Source organism: Grampus griseus (genome assembly GCF_964374135.1).
Source record: "Grampus griseus genome assembly, chromosome: 6".
Lineage (NCBI taxonomy): Eukaryota > Metazoa > Chordata > Mammalia > Artiodactyla > Delphinidae > Grampus > Grampus griseus.
In genome coordinates, this window is record NC_139000.1 from 30,711,996 (window position 1) to 30,728,115 (window position 16,120).

The window sequence follows — 16,120 nt, forward strand, 5'->3', positions numbered from 1 at the left end:
TCGAATCTCTTAAAAAAATTTTTTCACCCTCCATTCTTCAAATCTTATCCCCTAATTTCGCTGGAATGAAGTTGTTCTACTCCACATACAGTATATTCTCTGCCTTAGTCTGGGATCCGCTTCCCCCCGCCAAAGTGGACCTTGAGACAGTGATGTGGGTGCAAGGAGTTTATTTGTGAAGTGACCCAGGGAGCACCTGAAGGAGGGGGAAGGGAGACAAGGAAGGGAGGAGAGCCAGTGAAGGTGCATTAGTGAATAGGTTACCCCTAGGGGCAACTGGCATTCTACCTCGCTGGGAACCTCTCAGAGACTATGTGAAACTACCTTCAGAATAGTCCTGCTGAGGAGTGAGGAAGGTAGACAGTTTATCCACCATCATGGCCTTCTTCACTGGTCAAGGGGAACTGAAGGTAACCCCCCCAGCAATCATGGCCTCCTTAACTTGTTAGGCCTAGCATGTTTCTACAGCTAGAGAATGGCCTCTAGACAGAGGACAGAGAAACCTGTATGTCTGTTCAGGACTGTTTGCAAGTGCCCTGGGTCAAGGAAAAATGGGCAGGGTGCTGCCCGCATTTGCTGCACTGTGTCTGTCTACAATGAATTGCTTTATTGATCGACTTAGTTTTCAACTTTACTGGACATAATGACCTGAAAGACATAGAAAAATACATATCTCTAGCCCCCTGCCCCCATTCTGATTAAGATCAGTAGTTGGGTTCAGGAACCTGAATTTTAACAAGCACCCAATTGTTCCAAAGCAAGGGGTCCCTGGGCCACTGTGTGAAAATACTGTGCTAGTGGCGACAAAGACCATAAATTCATCCCATGTGTGTTAACCAGTGTCTGGGAGAGAAAAATCTCTAAATTGGCCACAGATGGATCTTACTTCCCTATGTCCCATTTTTTCAAATATAAGCTGTTGCTTGTAAGGGGACTATAATGAGAGTATGTGGATGGTTAGCACGTTGGAAGTCTAATTCTGGAAAGTCACTTTAAATATAGATGCAGCCAACTGATCATGGGTCAGGGGCAAAATTACCAGATACCCTTACGGTGGAGTGACCATGCTTTTCCAACAAGATGGTGTGATGAGTAGGAGTGAATATAGGGGAAAAATAAGAAGAGTTGACATTGAAACAGAAAATGAAGTCATTGTACCTACATGTGTTGGTCAGGATTCTTAGGAAAAAAATATCTTCAAGTCTTTGTTACAGGGAGCTTGCATATAAACCAGTGCAGCTTTGGGAAGCATCAAAGCCAGACCAACTGTTGAAACCATCTTTTTCAAAGTTTCCTGGGTTATGATAAAAGGTGACATGGTACTTCTAAAAGCAACTGGCTATGCTCAGAATTTTTTTGATGAAGTATTGTTCCTTTCACATTCTTCTCATCTGTCTGATACATATTATGGAGAGAGGGCAATGAGGGCCCTAGGTCCATGACACTTGTTCATCTCTCTAAGAATGCTGTTCTACAGTCTGGAGAGAGATGGTATCTATTGTAAATAGTGCAGACCTGAGCTCATGTTTCCTCTCCTTGGTTCCAGGTTCTCATCATCACTTCTCTCTGACATTTCCTGTTATCAGATAAGGCATAAACTTAAAATATCCAGAAGTATCCTGGTTTCCCAAAGCCTTTTGGATACATACATTGCTTAATATGGCCTGCAAGGTACTTCATGACCTGGCCTCTGTCTGCCTTGCCAGTCTCCTCTGTCACTAATCCCTGTCTTATCCTTTAAGCTCCAGCCTTATTAAAACTCTTCCAGCTTTTCAATTCTCTGTAGATCCTTAGTTCTTGGCTCATGCCAAGCTGTCTCTTCCTCCTAGAAGACTCCCCCCTCCTCCTTTTCCTTCAGTTGAGTGAACACTCACTAGTCTTCAGGTATCGCTCTAAATGAACTTTCTCTGGGATGCTTCCCCGGCCCCTTTGGAAGGTGAGTCAGAGCTGTTATAGGAATCTTTGTAGGCCCTGGGATCTAACACTTTTGAAGGCTCCTCCTCACATCACATTGAAGTAGATTCAGATATAATACATTATACATAATTGTTCTTGCTATAAATATTAGGAGATGATTTTTATATTTCTGCTTTTGAAATTATTTGGCTATGAATAATTTAATTTGCTATTGATTATGACAGGGTCAAGAGTTACAGGTTTGGTTGCTAACTCAGTTAATAACCAGCTGTGTGACCTTAGACAAGTCACTAAACCTCTCTGAATCTCAATTATCTGATCTGAAACAAGAGAGATTTGCAAAGTGATCTAGGCCCCCATTTAGCACTAAGAGCCTTTATTCTTAACTGTGAGGAGAGATATTTTTGGTGCTGCTAAATGTCTGGGGGTAGGAGTGGGACAAGGATTCTTTACTCCACTGACATAACAGGCAACAAGGAGATACAGCCACTGGTAGGCACTCTGGCCAGAGCTGCCAGTTGAGTAGAAAAGGACAGTTCCACAAATATGTGTAGAAAAGACAGTAGTTCTAAAACTGAAAATAAGAACAATCATTATTTTATATAATGAACAATCTAATATACCACCCTATAACCAGAGAAAAATCCAGGGCACTCAAATATATTTTCCTAAATATGTTTTTCTAAACAAGACTGACAATTGAAGCATGACTATATTTATAGTAATGCCCCCAAGGTTTCTGTTGGTGACAAACATGTAGTATGTGCTGTAAAAAAATAAGCCAGTGTTAGAAAGAGCAACCCTCACTATTGTTTCAATTAATTCTACACTGAGACATGATATGAAACTGCAGATTTTTTGTGAATGAGTTTAAGTTACAGAAGAAGTAGCCTGTTTCTATCTTTGTACAAAGGTATTTTCATATTTCATACTATACACATCAATAACTTAGTGTAATCTTAAAAGGGAGTTATTTTTTCTCTGATAGAAAAAGTAATCAAGTTCTATGCAAAAAATGTACTTCTAATCCCAACACCCAGAGACGAACACTGATTTTTGCACATCCCTTTTCTTTCTAGGCAGTTATATAGCCACATATGCATATTTCCAAAATGGCATCACGTTTTACAGCTGTGCTGCAGAATTTGAATGGAGAGGTTATCTGGCTTGGAGGCTACAATATCTACTGCCATGACCCGAACACACCTGGCATGTCTGAGAAGTCAATGCAGCTGATGGTCCACAAAACAACATTTTCCATGAACTAATCTGCATGGAAAAAGGGGAAGGAAAAACACGAATAGAGGAGACAAGTGTGTCTGCCTTAGGTTTTGGTTCTTCCACGAGTACGTGGATTCAGTCAGGTCTGAGTCCTGTGAACAGAAGGCTCTAGAGACACAGCAGCTCCCCCTGATGTTCAGGTGACCAAGTGAAACATCAAGTTGGGAGCAGGGTTTTCTCCTATCCTCTGTGTAGACAAGTACCAGTGGCTGAGATATTAGCACCCCCCATGGGAGCAAAGCCAGCAGTGGTAGGGATGAGGCACCGTTTTTTTTTTTTTTTTAGATGTTGGGGTAGGAGATTATTAATTAATTAATTTATTATTTTTGCTGTGTTGGGTCTTCGTTTCTGTGCGAGGGCTTTCTCTAGTTGTGGCAAGCGGGGGCCACTCTTCATCGCGGTGCACGGGCCTCTCACTATCGCGGCCTCTCTTGTTGCAGAGCACAGGCTCCAGACGCGCAGGCTCAGTAAGTAGTTGTGGCTCATGGGCCTAGTTGCTCCGCGGCATGTGGGATCCTCCCAGACCAGGGTTCGAACCCGTGTCCGCTGCATTAGCAGGCAGACTCTCAACCACTGCGCCACCAGGGAAGGCCGGGATGAGGCACCTTTATGTGGCTTCTTTGCTTGAGAAAATGGATATGCATGGCTGGAGCTGATGAACAAAATTCTCTAATTCTCTGGGTAACAAGAGCCCAGAGACTGCTTCATGAGCATTGGTATCAATCCCAGGCTTAACCAGGGAAGACTGGAGAGCTTCTGGAATCCTCCATGAGCAGGTGTGAGCAATAGACAGTAGAGAACTGTCTTGCGATTGCCAAGGGGGAGGGAAGGATTGAGATTTTGGGATTAGCAGATGCGAACTAGTATATATACGATGGATAAACAACAAGGTCCTACTGTATAGTACAGGGAGCGATATTCAATATCCCGTGATAAACCATAATGGAAAAGAACATCAAAAGGAATGTATATATATGTATAACTGAATCACTTTTCTGTACAGCAGAAATTACAGAACATTGTAAATCAACTATGCTTCAATTAAAAAAGTGTGCTTTTGGGGTCAAAAGGGGAGTATAAAGTCTTGAAGATTTTGGGACACAGTGCCAAGCTGCTTCTCCCTACAGATTGCTATTTCAACATTCCTATAAATTATAATTTTCATATGCTATGAGATAGATTTGAATTCGAGGGTTTTTTTTTTTGTTGTTGTTGTTTTAGAATAAATGATCATAACATTGCATTGGTTTAAAAATTAGGCTTGAATCCTAATTCCAAGATTACATCAAGAGAAATACAAAGAGTTTGGCCAGCCACACATATCGGTGACAACTTAGACTGCTTCATATTATATTTAAAGGATGAATTTTATCAGAAAAATGCATCACAAAGCAAAGAATGAATTCACCTGCAGCCTGTGCAAAATAATATACTGCAGTAGGGACAAGATGTTTTTATAGCTCTTGAAGAATATAACTGTTCAGTCCAGAGTCTGTCATTATTTTGGCATGATTGTCTGGGCTCGTGACCCATAGGGTAGAATGTAAAATTCTATGAGGATCAGAGTATTGGTGCATTCATGCAACATCATGAAGAATGCTTGGTTTAAGGTGCTTTGTCAATTATTAGGGAAACTGATAGGAGGCATGCTACCACATTGTATACAGCATGGGAATAAGGTGGTCTGGAAAACGACACCAAGTAGGTGGCTGAGTTAAGGAAAGCATTCTTGGGTAGAACCTGGGAAACGGCACTTGGGTGTGGATGGTTCTCAACGTTGGTATTTTGATAATATGAAAAATAGATACCTAAATATTGGCATCGTCCTTTTGCCCCAGTACTGCAAAGAGTAGTCAAAATGATGATTAAATAAGGAAATGCATGGGAAAGTACTTTACAACGTGCATTTGTCATTGCAAGTTTTAAAAGACCACAGATTTTTCATTACTTTGTTTGAAACCTTACCCGATAACATCTCAATATATTCCAAAAACATTATCCCCCTAAGACCAGGAATGTTGCATATCTGAGGATTAATCTGCCAGAATTCCTCTCTAATTGTCAGGGGTTTGGTGTCCATGTATATGTGTGTGTGAGTATGTGTTTGGTTAGTTTTATTTTTCATCTTTGTTGATTTTGTTTTATATTGGGTAGAATCTGTTATTTTAAATTATTTTTATGCTAACATTTATTAACCACTTATTACTTAACAAGCACTTTCAGGCGCATTACCTCATTTCTCAAAAGTGCTCAGGAAGAAGCTGTTTCTATTTCCACTTCACAGATGAAGCAACTGAGGTTCAAAGAAGGTGCGCAAGTTTCTAGCAGCAGTAAATGGCAGAGCCAGGACTCAAACCCAGTGCTTCTGACATCAAGTTATTTTCTCATTCTACTCTACTATGTATGAGGATAAGATTTTGATACTTTCTCCTTGCAAGAACCAGCAGAGTTTTTTTCTTTTTCTTTTAAAAGGAGAAAAAGATCCCAATGTGACTTAAATATAAATGCAATCTAAGTCTCAGAAACAAGGCAATCAGAGCTGCTAAATCTTAGCAGCTGCAAGTAAAGAGCAGAAAGCAAGGCCAAGCAACTCTTCTTTTAAAATTTGAGGCGCATGAAACAAAGATACTGAAATGGCACTCATTGTCCAAAAATGATGAGGCGGAATTCCTTAACTTCTGGCCCTGGAGAAAGACACTCAGAATCACCCAGTTCTTGCAGAACATCATGAGATTATTTACCTTCAGGCTGGGATTTATAACAATCACCTTGTAGGTTACAGCTGAGAAAAATGAGTTGTCAAAAAAGGCAACGACAATTGCAAGTACAAGCAACTGTCAAAATGATAAAACTGTCACATCTATACATATCAAGCAACAGTTGCATTCATTATGTACAACTCCTGGTACTTAATACTGTCTGCCAAGGAAGCTAAGCTCCATTTAGAGTTTTGCTGTTAGCACAAATATATTTGAAAGAGACTTGACTGAGTTTTTCATGATTTTACAGAGAATGCAGTGAAATTGTCTTGAGAGGAATCCACTGATATCTGGGGAAGATTTGTCAAAAGGGATATCTCAGCCTTAAGTATTTTGCAAAAGTACACCAGTGTTGATTTTGGGGACATGTGAGATCTCAAACAGCTTGTATTCTTATTTTTAGGGAAAAAAATTATACTTCAATAACCAGTTTGAGTGTGTTTTCCCTCAGGGAAATTCTCCGTTTGTAGATCTTCAAGCATGAGAGGTATTGTTGAAATGACAGAAAAAAGGAGAGAGAGAAGGAAAGCATGGAGAGAGGGAGGGGGATCAGAAATATAGTAAAAGGGAGAGACAGAGGTAGGGAAGGCAGAGGGAGAGGAAGAGAAAAATGGACTAAGGACGAAAACCACAAAGAATATTTGATTATTTTGATCACTTTTTTGAAGATACTTTGTTGTACATGTATCCTCACCCAAAATTAATATTATTGATTTCAAGGAGTAAAAATGAGGATGAGGAAGTTGATGTCCTCATGTTCATTTATAGGTTGGTAACTTTCTACCACTTTACCTACACCCTCTGACTTTTCTAGCTTTTGTCTAGTTCAGCATTTGCTCTTTTTTACTTGCTCTAGTAGAACCAGATCAGTGAAGAGATGAAAGCTGGCCAGAAATATTGTTGTGGGACATATCGGAACTTTAGTGATTCTGAAGTTCCCTCTCATTAGTGATAGAAAAGTTTATATTCTGGCCCTTAAAGTCATTAGTCTCTTGTCAAGGCCCTTCCATTTAAGAGGCTTAAGCCAGCATGGAAAGGTACATTTTTTTTTTTTTTTGCGGTACGCGGGCCTCTCACTGTTGTGGCCTCTCCCGTTACGGAGCACAGGCTCCGGATGCGCAGGCTCAGCGGCCATGGCTCACGGGCCCAGCCGCTCCGCGGCATGTGGGATCTTCCCGGACCGGGGCACGAACCCGTGTCCCCTGCATCAGCAGGCGGACTCTCAACCACTGCGCCACCAGGGAAGCCTGGAAAGGTACATTTTAAGGATTAGCTGACACTGGGAGATGTATACGAGACGTTTTTCTGAATATCTAACATTCGAGGGCTTGGTTTCTGGAAGCACCTGCATTACCCATTGCATATCATACTTCTCAATCTGTTCTGCTGTCCTCTCACTGTTAATCCCCTCATTTCAGCCCATTACCTTCTGTATGTACTCTCTTAATCTACAAACTTTGCTCTCTCTCCAGTGACACCGTAACCCTTATTTTGGTTTGTGACATTCAAGGATTACCTAGAGCAATGCTCTCCTGACTTGTTACCGTCATGAGAGCTTTCCTGCTGCATGCTGCTTTGTCAGATAGCCTCTCTAGCACTGTTTCAGCCTTCTAAGTGAAAAATTCACCCAGAAGGCAGGCTCCTGCTTTGTCAGCACATTTGAATTTTAGAGACTGGTTGGCATCTATTCTCCTCACCAATTGCCACAAATAAAACACACCCCCCCGGCCCCCAGTCAAAATTTTGTGCTCATATAGTTGAAATCACCAAGAAAATACACATCAGTGCTCCACCTGTGGGCACTTTGTGTCTCTCATCCCCACCCTCCATCTCCCACACATGTTAAACATGGCCCAACAGCCATGGACCTGCAAAAAACTTGGTGAGATCCAAGTTACAGAAACCTAGTTAGTATGTAAAGTATGCAAAAAGAGCAAAACACTTAATGACTTGGGAGAGAAAAATAAGTTCTAAAAAAGTGAGTGTTGAATGAATGAATGCATTCATGGAACAAAGATGGCATGAAAACATTCTAATGCAAACATCTACAAGCAATGGTTAGCGTTTTTCTTTCTTTTTAATTCACAGGTGAGCTCAATCAAAAAGCATACCGAAAATAAGAGTGGTAACTGAGTAAACTGATGATAGGTGAACCTAAGTGGGACTAGAGAAAGGGGTACATGTCAATCTTAGTAACAAGGTTTGGGTTTTAATGTCCATGAGGATAGGACATCCTGAGGACTTGATTTGGAACTGAGACTCCTATGTAAAACCCAGAATTCCTGAAAGCTTGCTTTTCACTTCAGAGAAGAAGTGTTCTATGTAAATCCACCTGCTGGCACAGGAAGACTACAAGGAAGATGAACTTTGATTAATTATACTTTGGGATTGTGCAAATTTGACTTACAAATATAGTAGTGTAAACCCAAGAGAAACATGCATGTAAAAACTTTCCAAAGAGATACTCTTAAACCCTAAGGCCCAGAAGCATTCTACAGAGGAAGCAAGCTCTGCCGAAAATGAGCTAAGAATAATTAAAAATAGAAATAAACAATCCACCATGAGCTAGAGACAACGCACACAACATACAGGAGGATCACAATATCAGGAATTTCAGAAAAGAGAATAATCTGAAAGAATAAAAAATAAAAACCATAAGCATAGAAATACCATAAAAACAGATTTTTTTTAAATGCACATAGAACTTCTAGATATTAAAAAAAGATGGGTTAAGAGACATGGACTATAGAAAGAATGAGAAGATCCAACATACATCAAATAGAAAAAGAGAACAGAGAATGGAGGAAGAGAATATTTGAAGATGTGATGTCTGAGAGTTTTATAGAATTGGTATAAACATGGCTTCATATTCAAGATGTAAAACAAGTCCTAGCCAGTATAAATACACACTTAGACATGTTATACTGAATTTCAGGACACCAAAGAAAAATGTAAAAGCAACTGGAGAGAAAAAGTGGATTACCTATTAAGAACAGTAATAAGAGAAAAGAGTTTTTATAGCAACAATAAAGACATGGGATGGAAAGAGAGTGAAATGGATTAACATTATGAAAGTTCTGAGAGTAGAAAATAAACTAGTCAATCTAGAATTCAATGCCAAGAGAGATCACCATTCCAGATTAATTGTAATGTAAAGATGACTTCAGATAAATATTAAGAAGTTTTACAATTCACTAGATCCTTCCTGAAACAACTACTAAGGGATAAATTTCATGAGGAAATTAAATCCTGAAGGAGAAGAATAAAAGGAGGAATGGTAAGAAAAAAACCTCCAAACTGATGAATATGCGGGTAAGTCACTGAAGCCCTGACTGAAAAATTAATGAAAAATTTAAGGAAGATATAAAAATCATGAATGACACTCCAGGTCCTGAAGTGACCTAAAAATAGCATTAAAAGAAGCATAGAGCTATTGATTAACCTCAATTTTTGTTGTTTATATATTTAAAATTTAGGACTAAGCTTTAAAAGAATAGAAATAAAATCTATAATTTGTAACATAAAGGGGGATTCAAACAAGGAATCTAATTTAGAAGGCAGAACAGAAAAACTAAGTCCATGCTTATTTATAATTTAATATTGAAACACTTGAAGTATTTCCTTTAAAATCAGCAACAAGGTAAGGATGTCCTCTACCACTGTCTTTATCCAATATTACACTGGGGGCCTTAGCCAAAGCAATAAGAAAAACAAATTAATTGTAACAATCAGAAAAGAAAAAACAGATCTGCTACTACTTGCAGATTATATAACTGAAAAAAAATCTAAGAAATATACAGATACTAGTAAAACCAATAATCAAGTTTAACAAAGTTTTTTCAAGAAAACTGATTTAAAATATTAATATTGTTTCTATAATGAAGCAACAAACAACTGGAAAATGTAATCATCTCCCCACAATTCCACCACTAGGCAATCCAAGGAAAGCCCTTGCACACATGTGCATAGAGACAGAAATAAGAATATTTCCTGCAGAAAAAGAAAAAATAAAAAAGCTGTAAGAGTATAAAACTTAAAAAAAATAAACAACAAAGAATCAACCAAACCATCCCTCAGTAGGTATAGTCACACAATGGGATAAAATGCAACAATTAAAAAGAATGAATTGCCAATCTGGACAAATCTCAGAAACATAATGTTGAATGAAAAGGTAAGTTGCAAAAAGAAAGTTCATTATGGTATCATTTATGTAAAATCTCCCTAAAATATAATTTATGAATATATGGACATGTAGGGAAAATATGAAAATATGCGTAAGAATCATGCAAGGGAATGAAGCCTCTAACTTCACATACATACAACTGACCCTTGAACGATGCGAGGGTTAATCCACATGTAACTTATAGTCAGAACTCCAGATCCATGGTTCCTCCACATCCACGGATTCAACCAACCATGGACTGTGTAGCACTGTAGTGTTTACTATTGAAAAACATCTCCATATAAGTGGAATCGTGCAGTTCAAATCAACATTGTTCAAGGGTCAACTGTAGTTACTTCTGGGTCTAGGATAATAGGACTTCAGCCATAGCTGTAATATTTTATATTCCTTGAAAAAATATTTGAAGCACATATGGCATAATTTTAAGATTTGGTCTTGATGGTAGGTGCAATGATGTCTGTAATATTACTTTCTCTGTTTGAATCTTTTCATAATTAAAAAGCAATGTGAAGAGATATTTATTGATCATATTGACATTTTAACCAAGTTATTTTTGATCAAGTTTTCTGATATTCCTGTTATAATGCAGGTAAATAATAAGTATTTTCTTTTGTTTTGTTCCCATTGGATCTTACTCAAAGTTTTGTTGCACAATCTCAGAAGAGACTTTAACAATTTTTTTTAACCTTTTGACTCCCTTTACCCACTTCTGTCCTCTTCACTGTACCCCCCCACCTCTGGCAACCACAAATCTGTTCTCTGTATCTATGAGCTTGTTTTTTTTTTCCTTTTCAGATTCCACATATGTATTCCACATATTTATATTTCACAATCGTACAGTATTTGTCTTTCTTTGACTGACTTGTTTCACTTAGTGTAATGCCCTTGAGAACCATACATGTCACAAATGGCAGTATTTCACTTCTTTTTGATGGCTGAATAATATTCCACCATATATATACACCACAATTGCATTATCCATTCATCTATTGTCGGACACCTAGGTTGTTTCTATATCTTGGCTATTGTAAATAGTGCAGCAATGAACATGGGGTACGTATAACAATAAGCATTTGATGAATGAAATGCATGAGAATCATGAAAGCCACTTTGAGAGTCACCTCTTCCCTTCTCAGTTTCTACTTTATTCTACTTCACTTCCTCTCTTTCTTTCTCCTGATTGTTTCAGATAAGTCAGTGATATGTCTTAAACCTCTATGCAAAGTAAGAATGACAATACAGCAAGAAAAAGAATAAGCTATCTTTCCTCTCCAAGATTTTTCTTATATTTATGTCTGTGTCAGGTTAAGGCATACAAAGACTAATTTATGTCTTTTGTTGTTTGCTCTACCCATCAAGCTCATCGTTCACACATTAGAGGGCTGAAAATCTTTAGAGATAGAGCTTCCAGAAATAAATTAAATCTCTTACTTTAAGGTTTGTTTCCTGTTCTATTTTTAAGAAAATTTAAAATAAAATTGCTACCATGAGGGTAAGGATGATGACAGGTGACTTATTCTAAATTTCCCCTAGTTTACTTTAAAATTTTATTTTTCTTATGACAAAAGAGAAAGGGTTTTAACATTGAAAAATATAGTGTTACAGCCTTCTACCATTTCCTCCATGAGCAGTGGGAGAAAGGACTCCTTTTTCTACATTACAATTTCAATATGAACAACAGTAAGTAGAACCCACAATATATATAATGTATAGTTATTGTCTGAAAGGAGTTATTCTTGGCCTTGTACAGCAAGATAAGAGTATTAAGAATATGTGTTTATGTTGAGAGATGAGTTCTTTGTTTACCCTTTCAGAGATATAGCTTGAGTCTGAGTATCTTAACTTCTATCAACACCTCTGTCCCAACCTAATCTCCTATATTTCCACCTGGTTCTGCAATACAAACAGGTTCACAAATATCACCAGAAAATAAATCATCTAGTAATATTTGTTCATCTAAACTACCAAGGGATATCTATAAGGTGAAACTCAAGGATCGGCCAAACATACATATTTGGCCCCAAAATCGGAATGCTCAAAATTATCCAACTGACTATGTAAACAGCTAAAGTTATTTCAAGAGCTAGAAGATAAAAACAAAACAAAACAAAACCCAAACTTGTTTCATTGATTCATAGGCTGTGTTTAAATAACATATGTACTGAAAGTACATTTTTGCTAATATCAGTAGTGGTTTAATTCAAGTGTCTGTTTTCACACAGGGAATAAAATGGATCAATGTGCCTAGTCCTCCCATACTCAGCCGAAAAGATCCCCTGCCCCGTAACATAAGAACAAGCTACAGCTGATCCTTGGGATGGAGAGACTATAGGGGCAGTTACCCAGAAAGGAAACTTAGGACATTTACTTTTTAGCTCTTTATATCGTCATATTTTAAACACAATTTTCAGGATTAAAAACCAATCTGTTAGATGCTCTATCTCTTGGAGTAGATGCTCTATCTCTTGGAGAAGGCAGATATAATATCGTCTCTGGCAAATAAACATCTTATTTTGAGATAACCTGGAGTAGCTTTTTTTTCCATCCTATTATTCCAAATTTCCTAAAATTTCCAAGTCTTTGTCTCTTCCATAGCAAACATTATAGAAAGGGAGGTACAGTGGGGAAAGGGTGCAGGAAGTTTAACCCAAAAGATGCTGGAGAAATTGTTTGCTGGTACAAAGTTGGAGCAACTCAACAAAATCATTTATGAACAAAAGAAGTTGCACACTATACAAGTTCTCAATATCCCACTAAAGAAAACTGCCCAGTGGAGAGAGTCAACTCTAAGATTTCTTTTTCTCTATATGGGCTCCAAGGCAAAAGGCCATCAACTAACATCATCTGTAAACCTCATTTATTGAATTCCTAAAACATGTTATTGATTTTTTAAAAAATAATTTAATCAAAATGCTGCATTCATAATTAATAATATATTCAAGTCACCACTGAAAATAAAAGAAATCTAATAAAACACATTTTGTACCCCATACATGAACCTTGTTCTATGGCTTCCTATTCAAGAAACACTTGGCATATCTCATTAATTCTTTACCAATATGTGTGCTATCAAAATTTCATTATCATAAGATTAAATAATTTTACAAAATAATCCAAGTTCTCAGCATAAAAACTGCTACAATTATTCCAATTTGTCTGTAAAGGCAAATAAATACACCTACCTCAACAAATATAAAACACGGGATGATGGAATAACTTCGTTGAGTGTTGTTTCCTACAGCCATTTCTTACAACATGTAGCAAGGCTGCCCCGTCTTAAACTGTCCAGGCTGAAATAGAAATAGATAGCATGGTGTTAAGAACCATATGTTTAGCAGTCCTTTAGGTATTTACATAAAAATATCAGCTACCCTCTAGATAAGCAAGCTGTGTACAAACAATGCAAAATACTAATCTACAACACAGTCAAGTCAGACTAATAATCAGTCCAGAGAAGAGAAAATAATGTATACTAGCCATGAACAGTCTTTGAGCCTAAATGACCAGGTAGGGAGCTCCTGTGCACACAGTTATAGTGAACAGAATTCTAATCACCTGGTGCTGCACAGTGCCTTAACCCAGTAGACTGTGCTCATGCCATGAACGCAGTTTTTGCGACAAAACATTTGTTATTGTCCATTCTGTATGAATCTCCTCTTTCTGTGCCTGATCCTTGCAGTTTGCCATCTAGGGACGCGTTTATTTCTGCCTTCGCCTCTCCCTTTGGAGCTGACATTTAGCACTGAGGCACTAATCCCTGACTTCCTTCCGTGACCACTCTGCCCTTGCTCCCTTGACTGCAGGGCTATTAACTACTCTGGATTAATACATCACTGATCCCTCTCACTGGGTTCCCTCAGCCGTGTGTGTGTGTGTGTGTGTGTGTGTTTTCCAAACACAAAACATTGACTATAAGAATGGAGTAGCTGGCCTATAGCAGAGTATTTTAAATATTTGTTAGAACTCTTCTGTCCTACTTTGAACTGAGAATATTCCTGTATTAAAAGATCAGTTAATTTTGGTTCTTCTTAAAACAATAACAACAACAAGTAGAGATTTTAGACTTTTCTGAAACTTCCACAGCCCAGTAAAAAGAATTTTCCACTATACCTTTTATTCTCTATCCAAAGCAATACTTGACATGTTTTAGGTATCTGCTTTCGAGAGTCATTATTTTTTGTTTGTTCTGTTTCTGTGTCAGATTTCCCAATAGTTCTTACGGATTGTGATACGAAGACTGGCAATGGGGACTGCTAGTCTATGCAACTGGCCAACCGCATTTTTTCTTAAAGGTCATGAATTAATGTTTTTAACTTAATTCTGTCTTTAAGTCCGTCCTTATGTTTTTCCAAAATAAAACTTTAAAATACATTTCATTCTCTTTTTGAAATGCCAGCTTCTCACGTGTCGACTAAAACTTTCCCTGATCAAATGTAACATTATGTGTAGTATTAAGTCCATGACAATCATAGTGTTTAAATTATTTAATTTTTAGGCAACTTAATTTTTTCAATTAAAATTGGATATTATCTGTTATACTCATAATATATCTGTGATTTCACCATCTATTTCATGATTTAGGAATCAATAATATTTGTTTACAATTAGAAAGGAACCCATCCATAGAACACACACTGAGTTGATCTGGCAACCATGTATTGGTTTCATTTTATCCTTACTTAATCCAAGTATCTTAGAATTCACTTATCAGTATTTATGATTTAGATGAGTCCTACTGTTAGCATCAACTAAACACAGAACCACACATCTGAAAAGAAAATTAAATTTTTAATCACCTTGAAGTAGGTAGGGGCACCAGAAAAAAACAAAGGCATCAGACATACCTAGTATTTTAGATGGCTTCTCCATACAATTAATAAAAAATAGCAATGAAATGGAGAATACAAGACAGGCTTTGGATATCATATAAAATTCTCCTTTCTATTCACTCTTCTGATTCAAAATACAAACTAGCTTTTCATATGTGTATGGAGGCTACATATATGCATATATATACACATATATGTATCTATGTATGTGTATTATACATAATCAGTAACTATAGTAAGGTATATTTCACATATAATTCACCCATTTCAAGTGTACAATTCAATGATCTTTTAGTAAATTTACCAAGTTGTACAATGATCATAAAACAATTTTAGCACTTTTTCCTTCACCCCCCAAAATGTCATCCCCACCATCACCTCCCTCACCACCTCTCCAGCCCAGCTAGTCACTATTCTCTATGTCTCTACAGATTTGCTTTTTTTGGATATTTCAAATAAATATAATCATACAATATGTGGTCTTTTGACCTGGATTCTTAGCATAATGTTTTTGAAGTTTATTCATGTCATAGTGCACATATCAGTAATTTTTCCTTTTTATTACTGAATGTATTTCATCGTATGGCTATAGAACCTTTACCAATTGGTGGCAATGTAGGTAGTTTCTAATTTTTGCTGTATCCAATATTAGGTTGTATCCAGTATTATGGATAATGATGCTAAGAACATCTGTATACTTTTATTGTAGATGTATACCTAAGAGTGGAATTACTGGGCCATATGCTAAATTGTTTAATTTTTTAAAGGAAACTGCAGAAGTGTTCTCCAAAGTGGTTGTGTCATTTTACACTGCCGCCAGCAACAATAAGGGTTCTCCTTTCTCCACATCCTAACATTTTTATTGCCTATCTTTTTTATTATAGTCATTCGAGTGGGTGTGAGATAATATCTCATTGTAGTTTTCATTTTGTAAATAACAAATGATATCGAGCATCCTTTCAGGTGCTTATTGCCCATTATTCTATCTTCTTTTGTGAAATAAATCAAAAAACACACAAAAGATTTGGATATTTTCAAGATATAAGTGTTATTTATATTATTCTGGATAATACAAAGTCCCTTATCAGATGTATATTTTGTCTTTTGACGATTAATGTGCCTTGGTGTGGATTCTTTAGGTTTATGCTGCT

General features: G+C 37.3%; 1 protein-coding gene across 1 annotated transcript in view; it reads right to left on the reverse strand.

Moving 5' to 3' along the window:
• PLPPR1 (phospholipid phosphatase related 1) overlaps nucleotides 1-13,385 on the reverse strand; it is a gene marked incomplete at both ends in the record, with an annotated part of 117,734 nt that extends 104,349 nt beyond the window's left edge. Inside the window, one exon of the mRNA XM_082657434.1 lies at nucleotides 13,323-13,385. Within this exon, the coding sequence (XP_082513560.1) occupies nucleotides 13,323-13,385 (63 nt within the window). The remainder of the gene's footprint in view (nucleotides 1-13,322) is intronic.
• Between the last annotated feature and the right edge of the window lie 2,735 nt (nucleotides 13,386-16,120).